The sequence below is a fragment of the Phymastichus coffea genome, unplaced genomic scaffold (genome assembly GCF_024137745.1).
Source record: "Phymastichus coffea isolate CEN01 unplaced genomic scaffold, Cenicafe_Pcof_1.1 PCOF00006, whole genome shotgun sequence".
Classification (NCBI taxonomy): Eukaryota; Metazoa; Arthropoda; class Insecta; order Hymenoptera; family Eulophidae; genus Phymastichus; species Phymastichus coffea.
The window spans coordinates 5737322-5754183 of record NW_026706817.1 but is presented as its reverse complement, the minus strand read 5'-3'; the positions used below and the strand labels follow the sequence as shown (position 1 = coordinate 5754183).

Genomic DNA, 16862 nt, shown 5'->3' with positions numbered 1-16862 from the left:
ATTGCGGCGGGAGAGCCGGCGAACCCGGCTAGAAGCTTGAAGGAGGTTTTCCGGGAAATTTTGTTCGAGTTAGGCGGAGAAAGGCGAACGGTCCGAATTAAGGATGAAGGGATCGAGGGCGGATCAGATGACTACCGCGAAGAGCGCGCGCGGCATAGGACACGAGCCAGAGCTGAGATGGAAGAAAGTACCGACTCGTCGGGCTCAGATGCGAATGACGTGCGTGCGCCCGAGAGGCATAGGAAACTATGATCGCTATTTTTGTCGATAACGATCACAGAGATTGGGATAGATATCTTCATGAGTTTAGGCGCGCTATAAATACCACGACTCAGTCCTCTACGAAAGTTTCTCCGGTATTTCTGAACTCCGGACGTAATCCGCGGCCCGCAAAAAGCCTAAGGCGTGAGGTAGAGTGGAAAGTACCCATGATCAGATTGAGTCCCGAAATTGGGCAAGATCGCTTGCAGCGGTTAAATGTACTGCGCGATTTAGTGAGTAATCATATTGAGAGCGCTCAATAACGACAGAAGTATGCGTACGATAAGAAACGCTGGTATGCTGCGTTTAGTGAAGGGGATTTGGTTTGGCGCAAGCTTCATCTGTTGTCGAGTGCGGCGGTGGGCCGAAACACCAGCCTAGAGCATAAATACCGCGAAATGGTCCGTATAAGATAGTCAAAAAGATTTCGGACGTCGTATATGAGTTGGAAGTAAAGGACAAGCGACAGGTCCCGACGGCGCACGTAAAAGATTTAAAAAGATACGTTCCGCCGCGAGTCGTGGGCTGGATCCAGTGATTATCGTGTAGTTTAGAGTAAGATATAGAGTTTCGTTATGTATTAATGTATGTTTTATTAGTTTCTTCTCTTTCTTTATTGCATATGTAGTGTAATTGTTAGTAATGGTGTTGGTTTTGCCTTTACAGATGGAACAGCCAACGAGAGAGTCGGTGTCCCCGACGCCCGAGGTCGCGACCGAGGACGCAAGTCCTATCGATTTGGCTTTGGGCAGTCATGTGGACACGCTCGAGCTCGTAGGGGAGGTGAGCGGAGATGAGCCCGTGGATTCGCTCCCTCTGACCCTGGGGGATAATCCCAGTGAGGCATCCTGCGAGAGAACTGCTGCAAAAGGTGCTTCTCAAGGAGATCCCGGAAGGGGGAAATAAAGATACTGAAACTCCAATTTCGCCTGCAATAATCGCCGTAGTGGACGAGCTTTCTGTTTTCCGCGTTGCCCACGTTGAGCCGGAGCTCTTGTTCCCCGGTGGAGCCCCAAATGTAGTAGAAGTGATGCGTAATTTAATACATATTAGTAACATATGTATGAATTATATATTGTATCGAGGCAATTAAGTATAAGTGAAATGATTAAAATTAGAATGAAATGAAATAAAAACGGCATATTAACCGATAATTGACTGTCACTATGTGCATTGACCGACGAATGCTTATTAAAATTTGTAAAAATTACAATGTATAAGCGTATTACATACAGCGAAATCAAATCATGTATATGCGGAAGTGGTTGAAATAGGTTAACCATGTATATTGGAATACTAGCGTTATATAACTTATAAATAAGATAAATTGTGTTAGATCATACAAATAGCAAGACCTAGTAATACTGCCCATAATAGAAAAAACTCCATTTCAGATAATTAGCTTTCTAGAAACCGATTTTCGTTCTGATCAACAATGCGCTCAGAGGTATTGAACAAAAAATAAAATATATTCATAGACCAAGTGGAGGTATAGAGAAATAAACTATCGCAAAATTTGGAAGAATTAGAGGGCCTATCCGATTTAATAATTCAGACCAATGACCAATTTTTTTTGCAATGAAAAGAGACATAAGAAATATTTTTGAAGATGACGAGCTGGTTTTCATTCATTTTGTTAGTGTTCATCAAATACTGTACACGTAGTTTTCTCAATTGAAATTCACTAATTGTCTTTCGCTTTATTTTCTTGTCGAGAGGATCCGGTAGATTTTATAAGATAAAGAACCACGGCTCGATTGCGTTAATTAATTGTGATGAAGTAATCGGTATCCCGTTAATAATTCACCGAATTCAGACATTTACAATTTAGGATGCGTGGATCCGTCGACTATCGTCGAGTTGCTGCAAACGTAGAATCCGCCGCACCGGTTATTTACCATTCGTTGTCGCGCTATACAGTGTAATCTTGACAAATGAAAGAAAGTGTAGAACATTAATCAGATTTATTCTGTAATCAGAACCGCACATCTTTTTTAGGTATGTTACCTTTTCTAGGTATGCTACCATTTTTCAACTCGAATTCTCGACAATTACTACATCTCAAGGAAAGCAGTCTGATGCTCATTCAATAAGTCGGGAAACAAATGACTGGAAATGAACCGCGACGTCAGATTTTCTCGGTGGATTAAACCTTGAAATTCCTTATCACAAATGGTGCCAAACTTTCGGATAATGCGAAATCGGACTAATTGACGTTTCAAAATATTACGAAATATTGATAACAGTTAGATATAAAGGCAATAAAAATTTATATTGAATTGTTTATAATTTATAATTTATATTGAATTATTCATAATGATTTGCTATTGAACAAATCATTATTATATTCATATTATTATCATTTATATTATCATTTCATCGTCACACACGTATACACGCACACACATACAGACATACATACATACATATATACATACATACATACATACATACATATATACACACATACATACATACGTACATACATACACGCATACATACATACGTACATACATACACGCATACATACATATATAATCTTGAACCAGGAGGTGTGAGTAATCGAGCCAACTGGTCACCTTGACACCCGGCGTAACGGTAGCAAGGTGTCGAAACGATGCCTCGGGAGAGTCAGTCGGCTACCCGAGAGGAGCATACCTCTATAAAAACCGAGGGGCCACCCTACCCAGGTAATTGCACCGTGCATAGGATCCCACCCAGGGTCACGTAGCATTATACACGGAAGAATGGATAGAATTGTGTGATCAAACGAAGAAACTACCTCAAGTAGGTACCGGCTTAGCTGGAAATTCTATCGACGGTTCCGATTTGGTGCAAGCCCGGGTGGTCGTCGCTAGTCCCATGGATTTAGGGGAGGGAGCGAATCACACAGTAATAAAGACGCGGTAGACCATCAAGCCATGCATATGGACGACGGGGGAAAACCCCCAAGCATTCCAATAACAGTATCAGGAGAAGCAATAGGTGGTGTGGTTGGGCCCAGTCAATAGGAGTCTCCTCTATTAAAGCAGTGGAAAAAATGGTAACCGCTCAAGAAACTGGGAAATACTTGACCAAGCACGTGGAACCCATGCACACACTTGCTAGTGGCGTAACTAATATTTACAAGCAGCTGAAGGTGGACCTAGCAGCTGCGACGTCATACTTCAGGCGACTTGAACAGACCAAAGAGGAAGGGGATGAGGTAAAAGCTGTATTCGGTACGGAATTGGAAAAGACGCTCATGCAGTCACAAGCAGCGAAGGATTACCGTTCAAGTAAAAAAGACCTCCAACTGAGGACGACAGAGTCAGGAAAGTGAGCATCGCCAGTAACCGCGCCATCAGGCGATTGAATCAAACAAGCAAGACCAGTGCATCATCATCTCAGCCAACTAATCGGTGAGCAGAGAACGACGACGAAAGATAGAAAAACTGATTGGGAGAAGGATAAGCGATCAAGAAAAAAGGAGAGAAACTAGAAGAAATATGGAAGACTCCAAGAGATAAAGCAGCAAGGCACGGCAGGGAAAGAGTCACAGAAGAAAAAGAAGCCCAGACATAAGCCCGAAGCAGTTCTAATCAAGAAAGGCATCCAGATGATCTGGTTAAAACAGTGAAGCAAAAGGCGAGCAAAGCAAAGATTGGCAATAAAGTTGGTTATATTCGTGAAACACGAGACGGAAATCTCTTGATAGTGCTCCAAAAGGGCTCAAACCTTGAGGAAGTTAGCGGTGCCAGTTAAACTGCTGTTGGTAGCGGACTGTCAGTAAGATGTGATTGTCTCAACAGTGATGGTTGAGTAACGTGAACTAGAGGATTGCGTGACAAAAGAAGTGAAGGAGTCAATGGTCGCAGTCTTGGGGGAAGTCACCCCTAAATAAGTGGAAGTCAGGACGTTAAGAAAGAGACCAAATGGGACTCAAATGGCATTGGTTGTAGTACCCAGAGCAGTAACAACCATCAAAATACTCAAAGCCAGCAAGGTTAGAGTAGGCTCGGTAAACGCCAAAGCACGAGAAAAGAGATTAACGCCTAGATGCTACAAGTGCTTGGAGTACGGATACATAGCCCCTTACTGCACGAAGCACGTCGAGGAGAAGTTGTGCTTCAGCTGGAGAAACCCAGGGCACGTGTTGATGGAGTACTAACAGGAATATAAATTGCGTGCTGTGTAAGACAGTAGGGAAACCTCACAACCACAAAACAAGTGATGTTACTTATGACGCGCTACGAGTAGCTCGGAGGAAACTGCAGAAAAAAGGACGAGAAAATGATTAATATTCCTAGTAGTAGTATTAGCATCCTGCAAATAAACCTTAATCGGTCTAAAGAAACATAAAATCTTACTGTGAAGAGCGAGGGATAGAGCAGGAATAATTATTATTTCAGAACAAATAGGGATCTACCGGATGCTATGTGGTTCCATGACAAAAGAGCAGACGCGGCTATATATGTTGTAAAGAACGAATACTGTAATGTAAGAGAGCTAGCATCAGGCAGCGGCTTCGTAGCTTTGCTATCGGGCAACTTGCTATACGTAGCTGCTATTTTTCTCCGAAGTCTGTGATGCATTAGCGGAACTGGACCTGAGGACATAGAGTCTGGTTGGCGCTCGGAATGGGCCATTCATTGTTGCCAGCGGTTTTAACGCCAAGGTAAGAGCATAGACCGCTAGGTCCCATGGTCGAATAGGAAACTTCCTAGAGAAAATGATGGCGACTCATAACTTAGTCATCGCCAATTAATTAGGCATACAGACATTCACATTCCCCGAAGTAATGTCTCGCATCTCATCCTGGAAAGTTCTAAAAGAGGAATCGCTCAGTGACCACCGATACGTACTGAGAAGCAATTATACTAAAGAAATTTCACTTATTAAAAAGAAAAGACAGCAAGTCAAACCTGAGATTAAAAGAGAATTGTCTCTCCACAATCTCTCCGCAAGATAAACAAGGATACATTCTTAACGAAAATTGGCACATTCTATCAGGTTTGAATAATTTCAGACCTAAACTGCTTTTACCTTATAATTAGTCGATAAGCATCATTGATTAATAATTAATTAATTAATTAATTACTAATTAATTAACGTCAATAGGACAGATAAAGGAAAATAAGAATTATAAAACCAACCAATACTTTGAGAGAAGCTACTGAATAAGAGCGAGTGAATCCACATACTCTGAAAGTTTGTCTCAAGGTTATCTTTAATGATGTTGCGTAAATACTACGATCAAACATGCTCAGTGTTTACTCTGAACAATTCAGGGTAATAATTATTGTGTGACGAAACAAGCAGTATGCGTGCTTTTCGATTTCCTTTCTCCGTCTCCCCCTTTTTTCCGACAAGGCACAGTGGCCTACATTGGGCGCATATTAGAATGCTCCTAACACTTGGCCTTTTGTTTCAGCGTCGATGATTGCCGAGGAGCGGCCGAAGAAATTCATGGGTCTCTAGTAGTAGGAGCGAGAAAGAATGAAAGAGAGAGTAAGACAGAGAGAGAGAGAGAGAGAGAGTGAGTGTACGCACTATGCAGGTCTAGGCAGGCGTGCCGCCTAAAAATCGTAGGTCATGTGAGGATGAAAAAGAGCGCTAGCCGAGAATCGCGAAAAGGCTGCGACCGGTAATTAGTCATTCACTTCTTCCTCATCCGTCCTTGTAAGAGCATCTTAGTAGGTTGTTGCGAGAGAGTAACTGACCGCAAGCCATTCGACTATTGTAAATCGGGCTCCCGTTGCGAGAGGTAGAAGAAGACAGCAAGTGTATTTAAGCAGGAAGAGGCGAATAAGGACAGTGACCGCTAGCGATAAGAGTTTTTGCTCAGCTGCTCGCTCAATATAAGGGAGGTTACCCATTGTGCGAGGATGATTGAAGAAAAAAAGGTGCCACTCAACGCAGTTTCGCTCAGCTAGCCGCGGCCGGCATTGAGTGAGAGAGCTTTCACCCGTCCTTATCTTGGATGAGGTTCGTTAGTTGCGAGAGAGCGTTTTTCCGTAAGACTTGAATAATCTATTGCAATGATCGACGCACCTACGTCAACTTGTGTGTAATTTGTGATGTCTAGAAGACGGTGAAATCCAGGCCAGATGGTGTTGTCGATCTGCTGTCCTGCTAGTCCATGCAGAAGAGTCGGACATCTCCAGTAATAGTGCATCTTCCAGAAGGCCTCCACTTTCCAGCCAGCGCAGCATCAATGGTCACATCTTTCCGCTTTAACAAGTTTCTCTCTTTTGGTACTATGGCGGTTCGGCAGAGGCAATTATAAAAAGGTAGCGAAGCGTCTATTTGCCGACTACCTTTGCGCGTAATAATAGCAGCAGTTTGTGGTTAAAGCGTGGTTGTCAAGACGGTTCTGTTGCCGGGCAATTTACGCCTTGATAGTGGCAGATTTAGATTGCGATATTTTATAAATGGTTATGTTATGAGTTTGCGTTACGTTAGATAAATTTGATTGCGTTGTGTTCATTAGAATAAGATCGTAAGAATTTTGAATATAACGATTATGTGTGATTATTTATTAACCTGTTCACGTTTCCCTCCTTCGATTGCTAAAAGCAAAATTACCATTCTTATCCCCTTTAAATAATTAGTGACGACATTTCGCATTCGATACAAAATAAATAACAAGTTTTAAGGTTGTACGTGAAAATATAGCACTTATCTTGTCTAATTATTCTAATAATATTATGTACTATAAACAGCTGTTACTTTAATTATTAATAATACAATTAAAAAAAAGAGTTCAACAGTCAATTGAGTACAGTATTGATCGTGTAGATGGTAATCAGAATAGTTTAAAATTATAACGGGGAATTCAGAATAAACTGAACCCATAGTGGGTTAATTTTCAAAGATCCTGATGGGAAAATTTTGGGATTAGGAAGATTTTTCTAGTGGAAAAGCTGGTTTACACCATAAAGATTGAACATAAAATATTAGAAGCATCTACGGTCTCTTAAGGAATAAGAAAAATTATGCATATACTAGAATATAATATTTTAACAGGTTTCCATCTCACTAAAGTTTTCTAAATTCATGATGTTTTCTCCGTGAAATGTCATTGGAAGTGTACTAGTAGAGTTATTGGCATTCTTGATTGATCTTAAAGTAACTAATAATACCTCACAGTTGCTACAGGTTGATTCTCAATCAAGACACATTTTTATACTTGCAACTGGTTTTTTGCAAGCCTCATCATTACAATTATAATTGTTCGATGACTTGAGTACGATTGCATTGGCAGTAGACATATTTATTTTACGCTGTCTTCAATCAATATATAATTTATAGATTTTTAATTGTTGTTGACCATTCTTGGTTACTGTCTCAAGAAGATGCAGATGAATTAATAAAAATCCTGATACTGATAAAGTAAGAAATTCATAGTCTTTCTTTAAAATCTTGTAGTATTTCAGATCCAGTTGAAGTTGCAAGTGGACTCGGATTATAAGAGTAGTGTGAACACATGACATTGACCCATATGGAAAATTAACCGAACAAGATCATTAGATTTTTCATGATCATCGGTAACCAATATGGGTTAGATTCAATGAATTTGTTAGTTTTATCTGAATCTATTATTATTAACCTCCATTTTTTTTAAGTTTAAAAGGTGATCCTTGTTTTTATATACTAGTTTCTTTATAAATTTTTTCATAAATCACTTCATTTTGATCGTTAATATATATTTCTTGTAAAATACTGCAGCGTTATTCTTTATTTAACAATTTTTAGCATTTTTCTAGATGTCATACTGTTCGCACCGTTGGCGCTTCAAAGAGAGAAAGAGAGAGTGTGTTTGTGCGTGAAAGCGTGAGAGACGCATCAAGAGAGCAAAACCTGAGCAGAGGGTCATTAATAGGTCATATTTTATTCCTGATGGTTATGTTAGCCTTCACAAAGCTGAAAATCCGAGTGTCGAGAGAGTCTAGGGCAGTTTGCGCGTTCTCTGCAATAAACCATGTCGCATCTGGACTCCGTCTGTTCAAACAGTCCGAATTACTTTCCAACACAGAATTTCTTTCTAACATCGTTTTATAGCCTAAATAGTTTTTTTGGGGTTATTTTTCCCAAATTGGAAAAGCTGAAGAATATGTGGATGTCAAGCCATTCTCGGTCTCAGCATGTTTTAGGGAAACTAAATTGTCTAGAGGATCGACACTCGTTGTTCAAGGGCCCGCACCATAAAAAAAGGTCAGCCGCGACCACCCGCAGGTAGTCAATAGACTCCGAACGAAGTTCTACCGCCCTCTCAATCGCCGAACTAAGATCCACACGCGGTGTTGGGCCTGAGTAGTAGGGAAGAATTTTCTATGCGTCCCTTTTGCCAAAACACGCATCGCCAGTCAGTCCTGCTCGGGAAATCGACAGCTACGAACGATCTGCTCTGACGAACCTTGCTCTCTATCTTTCCTCAAAGTTACGCGCCGCGTGTATTACGTGTAAGTGCGTTGCATGCACCTTCTACATTCTGCAACTATACGAGGTCTGTCCGGAACGTATCGGGCGTACGTTTATATCTTCGTGCCATAGTGTTCGAGCTACCTCTACCGGACAGAAACATCAACAGTAAAACCTCACGAATCTATTGGTTACTTACTAACACCTGCCGGACGTATAGCTCATGCGTAGCGTGTCTTTGTTTACAGTGCCTTTTTCGCGTTCGTCGGATTTTGATATTGTCAAAAATGACTGAAAAACAAGATCAACGAATTTGCATCAAATTTTGCTTTCAACTTGGAAAAACGAGTTCGGAAACTATTGAAATAATGCAAAAGGCCTTCGGAAGCGACGGTATGAGCAAAGCACGAATAAAAGAGTGGTATAAACGGTTCAAGAATGGTCACACTTCTGTCGATAGTGATTCTCGTTCCGGCCGACCTTCGACGTCAAAAACCGCAGATACTATTGAGCGGGTGCGATTTGCAATCGAAAAAGATCGTTGTATGACTGTGCGAGAACTAGAAGAAGACCTTGGAATACCAAAAGCTATCATTTCAGAAAAACGTAAGAAAACGCTGCAGTTGAAGAAAGAGAGAGAGAGAGAACTAGAAAAGAGAGAGAAAGAGAGAAAGAGCGCTTACGTGATCGCACTTTAAACGGTTATTAGGCACACTGGCGACGCGCGACCAATCAGCGTCTCGTCGCCCGCCGCCTAAAAATGGACTAAGTAAGGATAGTTTGTGAGAGAGCGGTCACTTCCTGCGCAGGAGTATTACGTGGCGTCACTCACTTTACGTCAACCATCAATCGAGGTCAATCAACCAAGGAATTAGCTCGCGCTGCCATCATCTGCCATTGTTCCCTGCGAAGAAGAGGTCCATAATATTTTCTGAGCTTTTCTTCAGTTTCTTTGATTGATTTTTTCTATAGGAAATAATGTTTAATAAGTACACGAAACTCTTTTTTTCTATGATTTTGTTTACACAGTGAAGAACAAAATTCAGATGACTAAAAGATTTCCTAACCAACATACTGACTTGAAACTTTGTATACGCACTTATACTAGATGGTATTCTCTTACAATGTAAAATACATTACGATAACACCACCATCTCTCGAGAAGTCACGGATTTATTCAACGACCCTCGTATATTATTAATATAGATTTTTCAATGGTCTCTTAACTTACTATGAATAGCATTAGTATCGTCTTATTTTATAACTGTTCGTAATCCAGGTATCGAACACTTTTGATTGGAAATTTCATACTTATACAATAGTCAAGAATGTTTATGCTTTTTTGCACTAACTTCAGGAAAATTTTATAAAAGAATACTTGTGTTTCAATCTGAAAAAGCAGTTCGTATGACACTCCCACACTCTGAGTGCTACTTTATAGTTATCATAATCTAGAAAAAAATGCCTATGTGAAATTTGTGGTAGGCTGTTTTTCAATCATAGCCTTCCAGTATATCACTTCGCATGTGACTTATCACAAACTCCATTTAAACTGTCTTATTTCGCGAATAATTTATGTCTTTATCTTGACTAAATTTCCTTTAGAATTCTTTCCACGTCGCTGCTCATTGACCTAGATATCTATCTCTTAATCCTCGTATAAAGTGAACTTTGCATCTGAGAGTTTGAAACATAGTCTTTCTCATTCTTTTGCATGTCCAACTCCTCCGGTAAGGACTAACGGACAACCGCTAACTTGAAGGGTTATATTTCTAGCCACCCGCACAAATTATTCAAAGAGGGATGGATTGAAGAGACGCGAGCGTTCAAACAGTTGAATAATATACGCATGTGTAGATTAACCATGCGCAAAACTAATGTTGGGATGAGGGTTGGTGATAGGCGAAATACCGTGATACACATTTTAATAATACTTACATTTTTTTAAAAAAAGGCAGCGAAGAAATAGTACAAAGAAAAGAAAAAAAACGCGTATATAAAATAAAAACTGGAGTTGGATTTTGGCAGTGACGCTAATCCATCCAAATCCATTAATACGATTACCGACAGTTTACTTGTTAATCTTTTTCCCCTTAGCCGAACGATCACGCAACTGACCGTTATAACCAACGCGGGTGTCAGTAAAGCTGTTAGGTCACGTACACGTGAAAGCAATGCCCGAACATGCAGAGCGAGAGAGAGAGAGAGAGAGGGAGAGAGAGAGAGAAAGAGAAAAAAAAACACGGGAACCAACGCGACTCGGTGATTTCATCCTGATTGCTGTTTATACTGCTCTCCTACCGTTGTTATCGATACCACTACTATCACTCGTGTACAGTAGCTAGCCGTTTCTGCTTTCTGTTCAAATATACGGTCGTCCGTACGGATCCATACCGGGATCTTCACATGCTTCAGCGCCGAGATTCAACACTAGGCGTGGCCCAGATACCAACAACAATAAAATCTGACCAACACGTCCTTCACACCGTACCTGTATTTTCTATAATTTAAGTCCTGCGATGCCGCGTTCGAAAAGGATTCTAAAATTCAGTTGGGAAATGGACGACACGCTCGATGCAACGGTTCAGTACTATTTCTCTCCAAAACTCTCTCTCACATAAACTTTCTTCTCCTTATCCATTAGTCGTCAATCACTTCTCACTCCATCAATCATCTCGTCCGTTGTACCACAAATAAAAAAAATCATAGTAGCGAACGGACAATGGTGAGAACCAACGGACGAACCGAAAAAGCCGTGATTTTCCAATACAAGATTTTGAATCTATATTTATAATTAGAGTCAAGCTGATGAATATATTTTTAGTAACGGATGTTGATTTTGATCGACTGATCATAAACCTTGCTCTTAAACGCCCTGGAAACTCCTTGCCCTAGAAACGCAGGATTAAAGGTCTAGGTACATTTTTGAGATTATTACTTCTATTATTATTTTAAATGATTTTCCATTTCCGATACTCCTTATCTATGTGGTTCAGTTTTTAAATTACGACTGATTATCTAATGGTACTAAATCTCTTAAACGATGCAATTATATAGTTATAAATAATGCATAACTAATGTAAAGTTACGTTGTATTTTGAACTTTTAGATAGTTCCATCCCATGGTGCAATAAAATAAACTCAACTTATCTCAACTTATTCTCTTCCTTTTTTAAGTAAAAGACACTTGAAACTAGAATACAAACAAAAATTCTTAACTTTTTTCATTTTCTGCAAATTATAAAATAAAAGTGACGATCGCCTTGTCAAGTTGAAATTCCGTTGTACATGAATTTGAAAGAAACTTTTATTTTCTGATTCTTGGTATAATTTCTGTAAATAAGACGAGACCGGATTTATAAATTTGTTTATATAGATCATATGGAAAAAGAAGAATAGTTTGAATTATCTTTTAGACACGCAATTTTCACGTAATGTACAAATTCAAAAATCATAGTTTAAAATTTATAAAAGAAACTAATATTTTCTTTTATCTCAATTTAAATAAGTAATACTCTTATGCGTACGTCAGAATATTCTTAATACTACTTCTTTATATAATAAAATAATTTTATTTTGTCCGTAGATTAGGAGTATCATGCCCAAGCAACTATAATCCAGCTGATTATTTTATACAATTGTTAGCTATTGTACCAGGGCGAGAAAATGCCTGCCGTCGTACGATTGACTTAATTTGCAATAACTTTGAAAACAGTGATGCAGGAGTAAAAATAAGTGCAAAAATTCAAATGCTATCGAACCATCATAAAATACATCATGAAAATATAGATACATTTTTTGATGTACATAAATACAAGGCTACTTGGTTTCAGCAATTTCAAGCTGTGCTTTGGAGATCATGGTTGTCAGTAATAAAAGAACCAATTCTGATAAAAGTTCGATTACTTCAAACAATTGTAAGTAAAAAGAATATCTATTACAGTTGAAAAATAAGTAAATTAGATTAGGTCTTCTGTTATATTGAAATATTTTTAATTTTTTCTGTATCAAATATTTTTAGGTTATGTTCGCATGCCTTTGCTAGATAGTTCTATAATAATTATGGTTTATATAAAAGTAGATTATTTATTTTTATTATTTAAAATGGTATGATACTCGTATGATCTGAATTATCAATGTCTGCTGTCGTTCTCCTTCGATAATATCTTATTTATCGTAAGTTGGCCTGGCATATGAAAATATTGTAACGGTAGTTGATTCAATTAATCGATCCGTTCGCTATTCTATTACTCGCGTGTTAGTTTGAACCATTAAAAGAGAGAGAGAGAGAGAGGGGGCGCGCGAGAGTTTGAAATAGGCAGTTAAGCCTCAGCTGCATTCGCGATAATTCGCCAAACTGTTTTGCACTGTGTTCGCCGTTTTCATAGTTTTCTGGGACCATGTTTACGTGCGGGATGCAATAGCATTAAAGCGGCAGCAAGCAGCAGCAGTATAGCAGCAGCAAATTGCAGCGGATTGTAGAGTGAGGCAGCGCAGCTGATAAATTGGAGGAGCATCGGCAGTTGATTTTTTTCATCAACAAACACGGCTGATCACCATAATTGCACCGCAGGGTAGGTGCACCTCCCTTTATTGTTGCGTGACAAAATACATTCGAAGGTATTTTGTCAATCGTGATATTGAATTTTTTAACGTGATTTTCAAACGTAATTGTAGCATTTAATAAGGTACTGATTATACCTTTTGCTTTCTTTTTGGGGATTTTGTTTTCATCTCGGACGCTACATCGTGCTTCTGAATCCAATACCTGAAGCACAGGGACCCCAGCGTTTTCATATTTTATTTTTCCAACTATATTCTTATTCTCTCTTAAAATATTCAAATAATTAATAACTGATAAATATTAACTAATTGACGGGAAAATATGAGATATCAAATTCGCCAATATCTCAAAGCATGACGTCATACATTTTTACATTAGTTATCTCATACCCTAGACTGTCCGTTTCGGTATATCAAAAATTTAAATGTTCAATAAGATCACTACTCATGCAGTCATAGTAGAATTGATGCATGAGATTCTTAAACATGTCTAGAACAGCAAGACCGATGTTAATAGATTTTTCTTACTATGATCCGCAAGAGTTGAATTATTACTAATTAATCGTGAAAAATATCACTACTATGAAAATTTGATCGAGATGCGAGATCGAGTTTTGGTATGATCTTGTCCCTCTCACTTCTTTACAAACTTGACGTAGATGCGTTTCTTTTCATTTTCCATAGTCTAACCGTATACTGTATTGTTAAATAGTTTGAATAGTATTTTTTCAAACTCATTTTTTGCTTGTTTATTCATCTCGTTATTAAAATCGATGTATGTGTTGAGTCATGTGCTCTGATTAAACTTCAGTCATCTGGAGACATAAACCATGTTTTATTACTTGCTTCAGTGCTCTATTGTAGATGATGTAATACTCTTCATTATCAAAAATCGTAATTAGCTTAATCTGTTTGGGGAGCAGCCTTGTGCTCTGGACAAAATTATAGATCTTTTTGCAAATCGTGAATTTCTTTTGGATGCTCAAAATCTATTTCAAGTATGTATCTGAAATATCAATCATTACGTATGTCGACAGAATAGTTTGAGTCAATGTCAGACCGTTCGAATTCAAAATTTGGCTGAGATTGATCGGAAACCCCCCCCTCCCATCTCATCTCACAGATTTCAATAATATTTTGATATATTGCAGTACTCGAAAACATAAGAGATACGAGATCTGTTCATAAAGTATCGCGAATTTTGTATGTTTTCAAAAATTATTTATTTATTCAAGAATATCTATTTTATTTTACCTTCAAAGTGTATAGCGTTGGCCATCCTTGGCCGGCAATTCCTTCCCGCTATCACCTAATTGTTTAAGGAGGAGGTAAGGGAGGCGGTATATCTCTTCCGGCAAGGCAGAAGAGGAAAAGTGATCACAATGACTACTCTCCCTTTTCACTAACGAATTAAATTTATTACAAATCGCTACCTCGAGCGATGAGGATTAAAACACTTTATCATAAACCTTAACCTACTACACAATAAATTCTTATTAACTAAATGAGATAGCCGGCACGTGAGCGCCTTGCCATCTCATTACGGACTCGAAATACAATAACAGAAAGAAAACTTAATCACTAACGCAGCTGTGCTGGCCCGCGAGAAGAGACACACGGTGTAGGCCATGACCAGTCTACCCCTTCTGATATAATGCACTTGTAGCAACATTTTTTCCAATCCTCGAAGCACTTAAAAAAATCATTTTTTGTAATCTTGTTCAGCTCCTCTTTCGATGCCATCTTTATCTCCTCAATCGTGGCGTAACGTCGTCCTTTCATGGGCCTCTTTAGTTTTGGGAACAGGAAAAAGTCATAGGGGGCCAGGTCTGGGGAATACGGTGGATGTGGTACCATTACTGTATTGTTTTTGGCCAAATATTCGCACAAGCAACAATGTGTGAGCAGGGGCGTTATCAGTGCGTCAGTTTTTGCTTTTCCACAAATCCGGACGCCTCTGGCGGATTGCTTTGCGCAAATTGCGTATAACTTGCAGGTAATATTTCCTATTGACGTATTACCCTGTGGCAAGAACTCATGATACACTACACCCCTGTAATCGAAGAAAAGTGTGAGCAAAACCTTCACGTTCAACCGAACTTGGCGCGTTTTTTCGATCTTGGCTCATGCGGCAGCTTCCATTGGGATGATTGAGCTTTGATTTCTACATCATAACCATAAACCCATGATTGATCACCAGTTATGATCCTCGGAAGCACATTTGGGTCGTCCCGGACCGAGTCCAACATCTCCTAAGCAATGTTAACGCGATGCTGTATTTGGTCGAAATCGACTCATACCAAAATCATTGGTTAAAATCGAATGGCATGAGCCAGTCGATATGTTTAGATCCTCAGAAACTTCTCTATCAGTGATTCGACGATTGGGCAATACTATTTTCTTTACTTCATCAATGTTTTCGTCTGTTGTTGACGTACTCAGGCGTCCGGCACGTTGTTCGTCGTTCACATCTTCTCGGCCCTCTGAGAACATTTTGTACCACTGATAAACTTTGCTTTGGTCGAAGGTAGCTTCACCATATGTCACAGTCAACATTGGGAATGCGTCCGCGTACTTTATTTTGTTTTTCATACAAAATTTGATGCATTTTTTAGAATAGGCAAAAATCGAAGAGTAGGCAAAACACATCCAAGCAAAACAGCTGTCAAAAATTAACTAACATTTCAAATGGCCGACCTTGTCAGCATAAGTAAGGGACATGAGTACCAACATAACGCTACAAAAAAATCAAAAATCAAATTTATGTAGCCCGCGGGAATACAAAATTCGCGATACTTTTTGTACAAACCTGGTACGTATTTCTCTTTTTGTACCGACTGTAACGGTCCTGTCTGATTTGTCTCCGATTTTCCTCTGCAAAACGGCAACCCGTCATACTCGAGACAATTAAAGAAAATCGGTAATTGAGCGTAGGCGCTTTTCACACGTATATACAAATGTGTTAGGGCAACTCTGCGAAAACATTACCATATAAGGAGCGTGACGTCACGACAGTGGGAAAATTTATTGTTTACAACCGAAAATCGTTAATTATAAAGTTTTTTAAACGAACAAAAGTATTTCTTAGTTAAATTTGATGCGCTGATCCTGAATTCCATGTTAATTTAACTCTCAAATCGATATTTGTTAGTCAAATCTAATTTACAAGTTAACATTGTTAGTTATTTTGCAATAAACAACGATATTGTTATTTCAAGTACGCGATTACAATCTCGACATATTAAAACAGAAAAGCAAGAATTTGACACTTTGATAACCCATTATTAACTGAGTTATCAATAAATAAACAATTTATAATTTTTTTAAACAATTAAAATGACACGGTTAGATAGAAAATCGATCATAAGTATCTGTAAAATTGATGATTGTGATTGTTACTAATTTGCTGATTTTTAAACCGCTAAAAAAGAAAATTGCAAATCTGTTTTTTAATTATCATTCAAAATTGGAGAGCAACATTAATCATCTTTTATATGGATAATAATCTTCTAAACACAAGCGATTTTTCCAAGTAAAAATTTTCCATAATTTTATTGTAAAAATGGCGTAAATTGATTATTAAATTGTATAGCTTATAACTTTAAGATGCGATTTTTCCTAGAGATGCAATTTAT

The 16862-nt window shown here is 38.7% G+C and overlaps 1 protein-coding gene across 4 annotated transcripts in view; it reads left to right on the top strand.

The window, feature by feature from the left end:
* Positions 1-16862, top strand: part of LOC131668403 (protein white) — a 625545-nt gene that overhangs the window by 352711 nt on the left and 255972 nt on the right. For all 4 annotated transcript variants that reach the window (XR_009302267.1, XM_058942531.1, XM_058942521.1 and 1 more), the window contains one exon: positions 12251-12581. Coding sequence is in view for 3 of the 4 variants with exons in the window: in XM_058942531.1 (XP_058798514.1) it covers positions 12251-12581 (331 nt within the window). In the remaining variant the exon portion in view is untranslated. The remainder of the gene's footprint in view (positions 1-12250; positions 12582-16862) is intronic.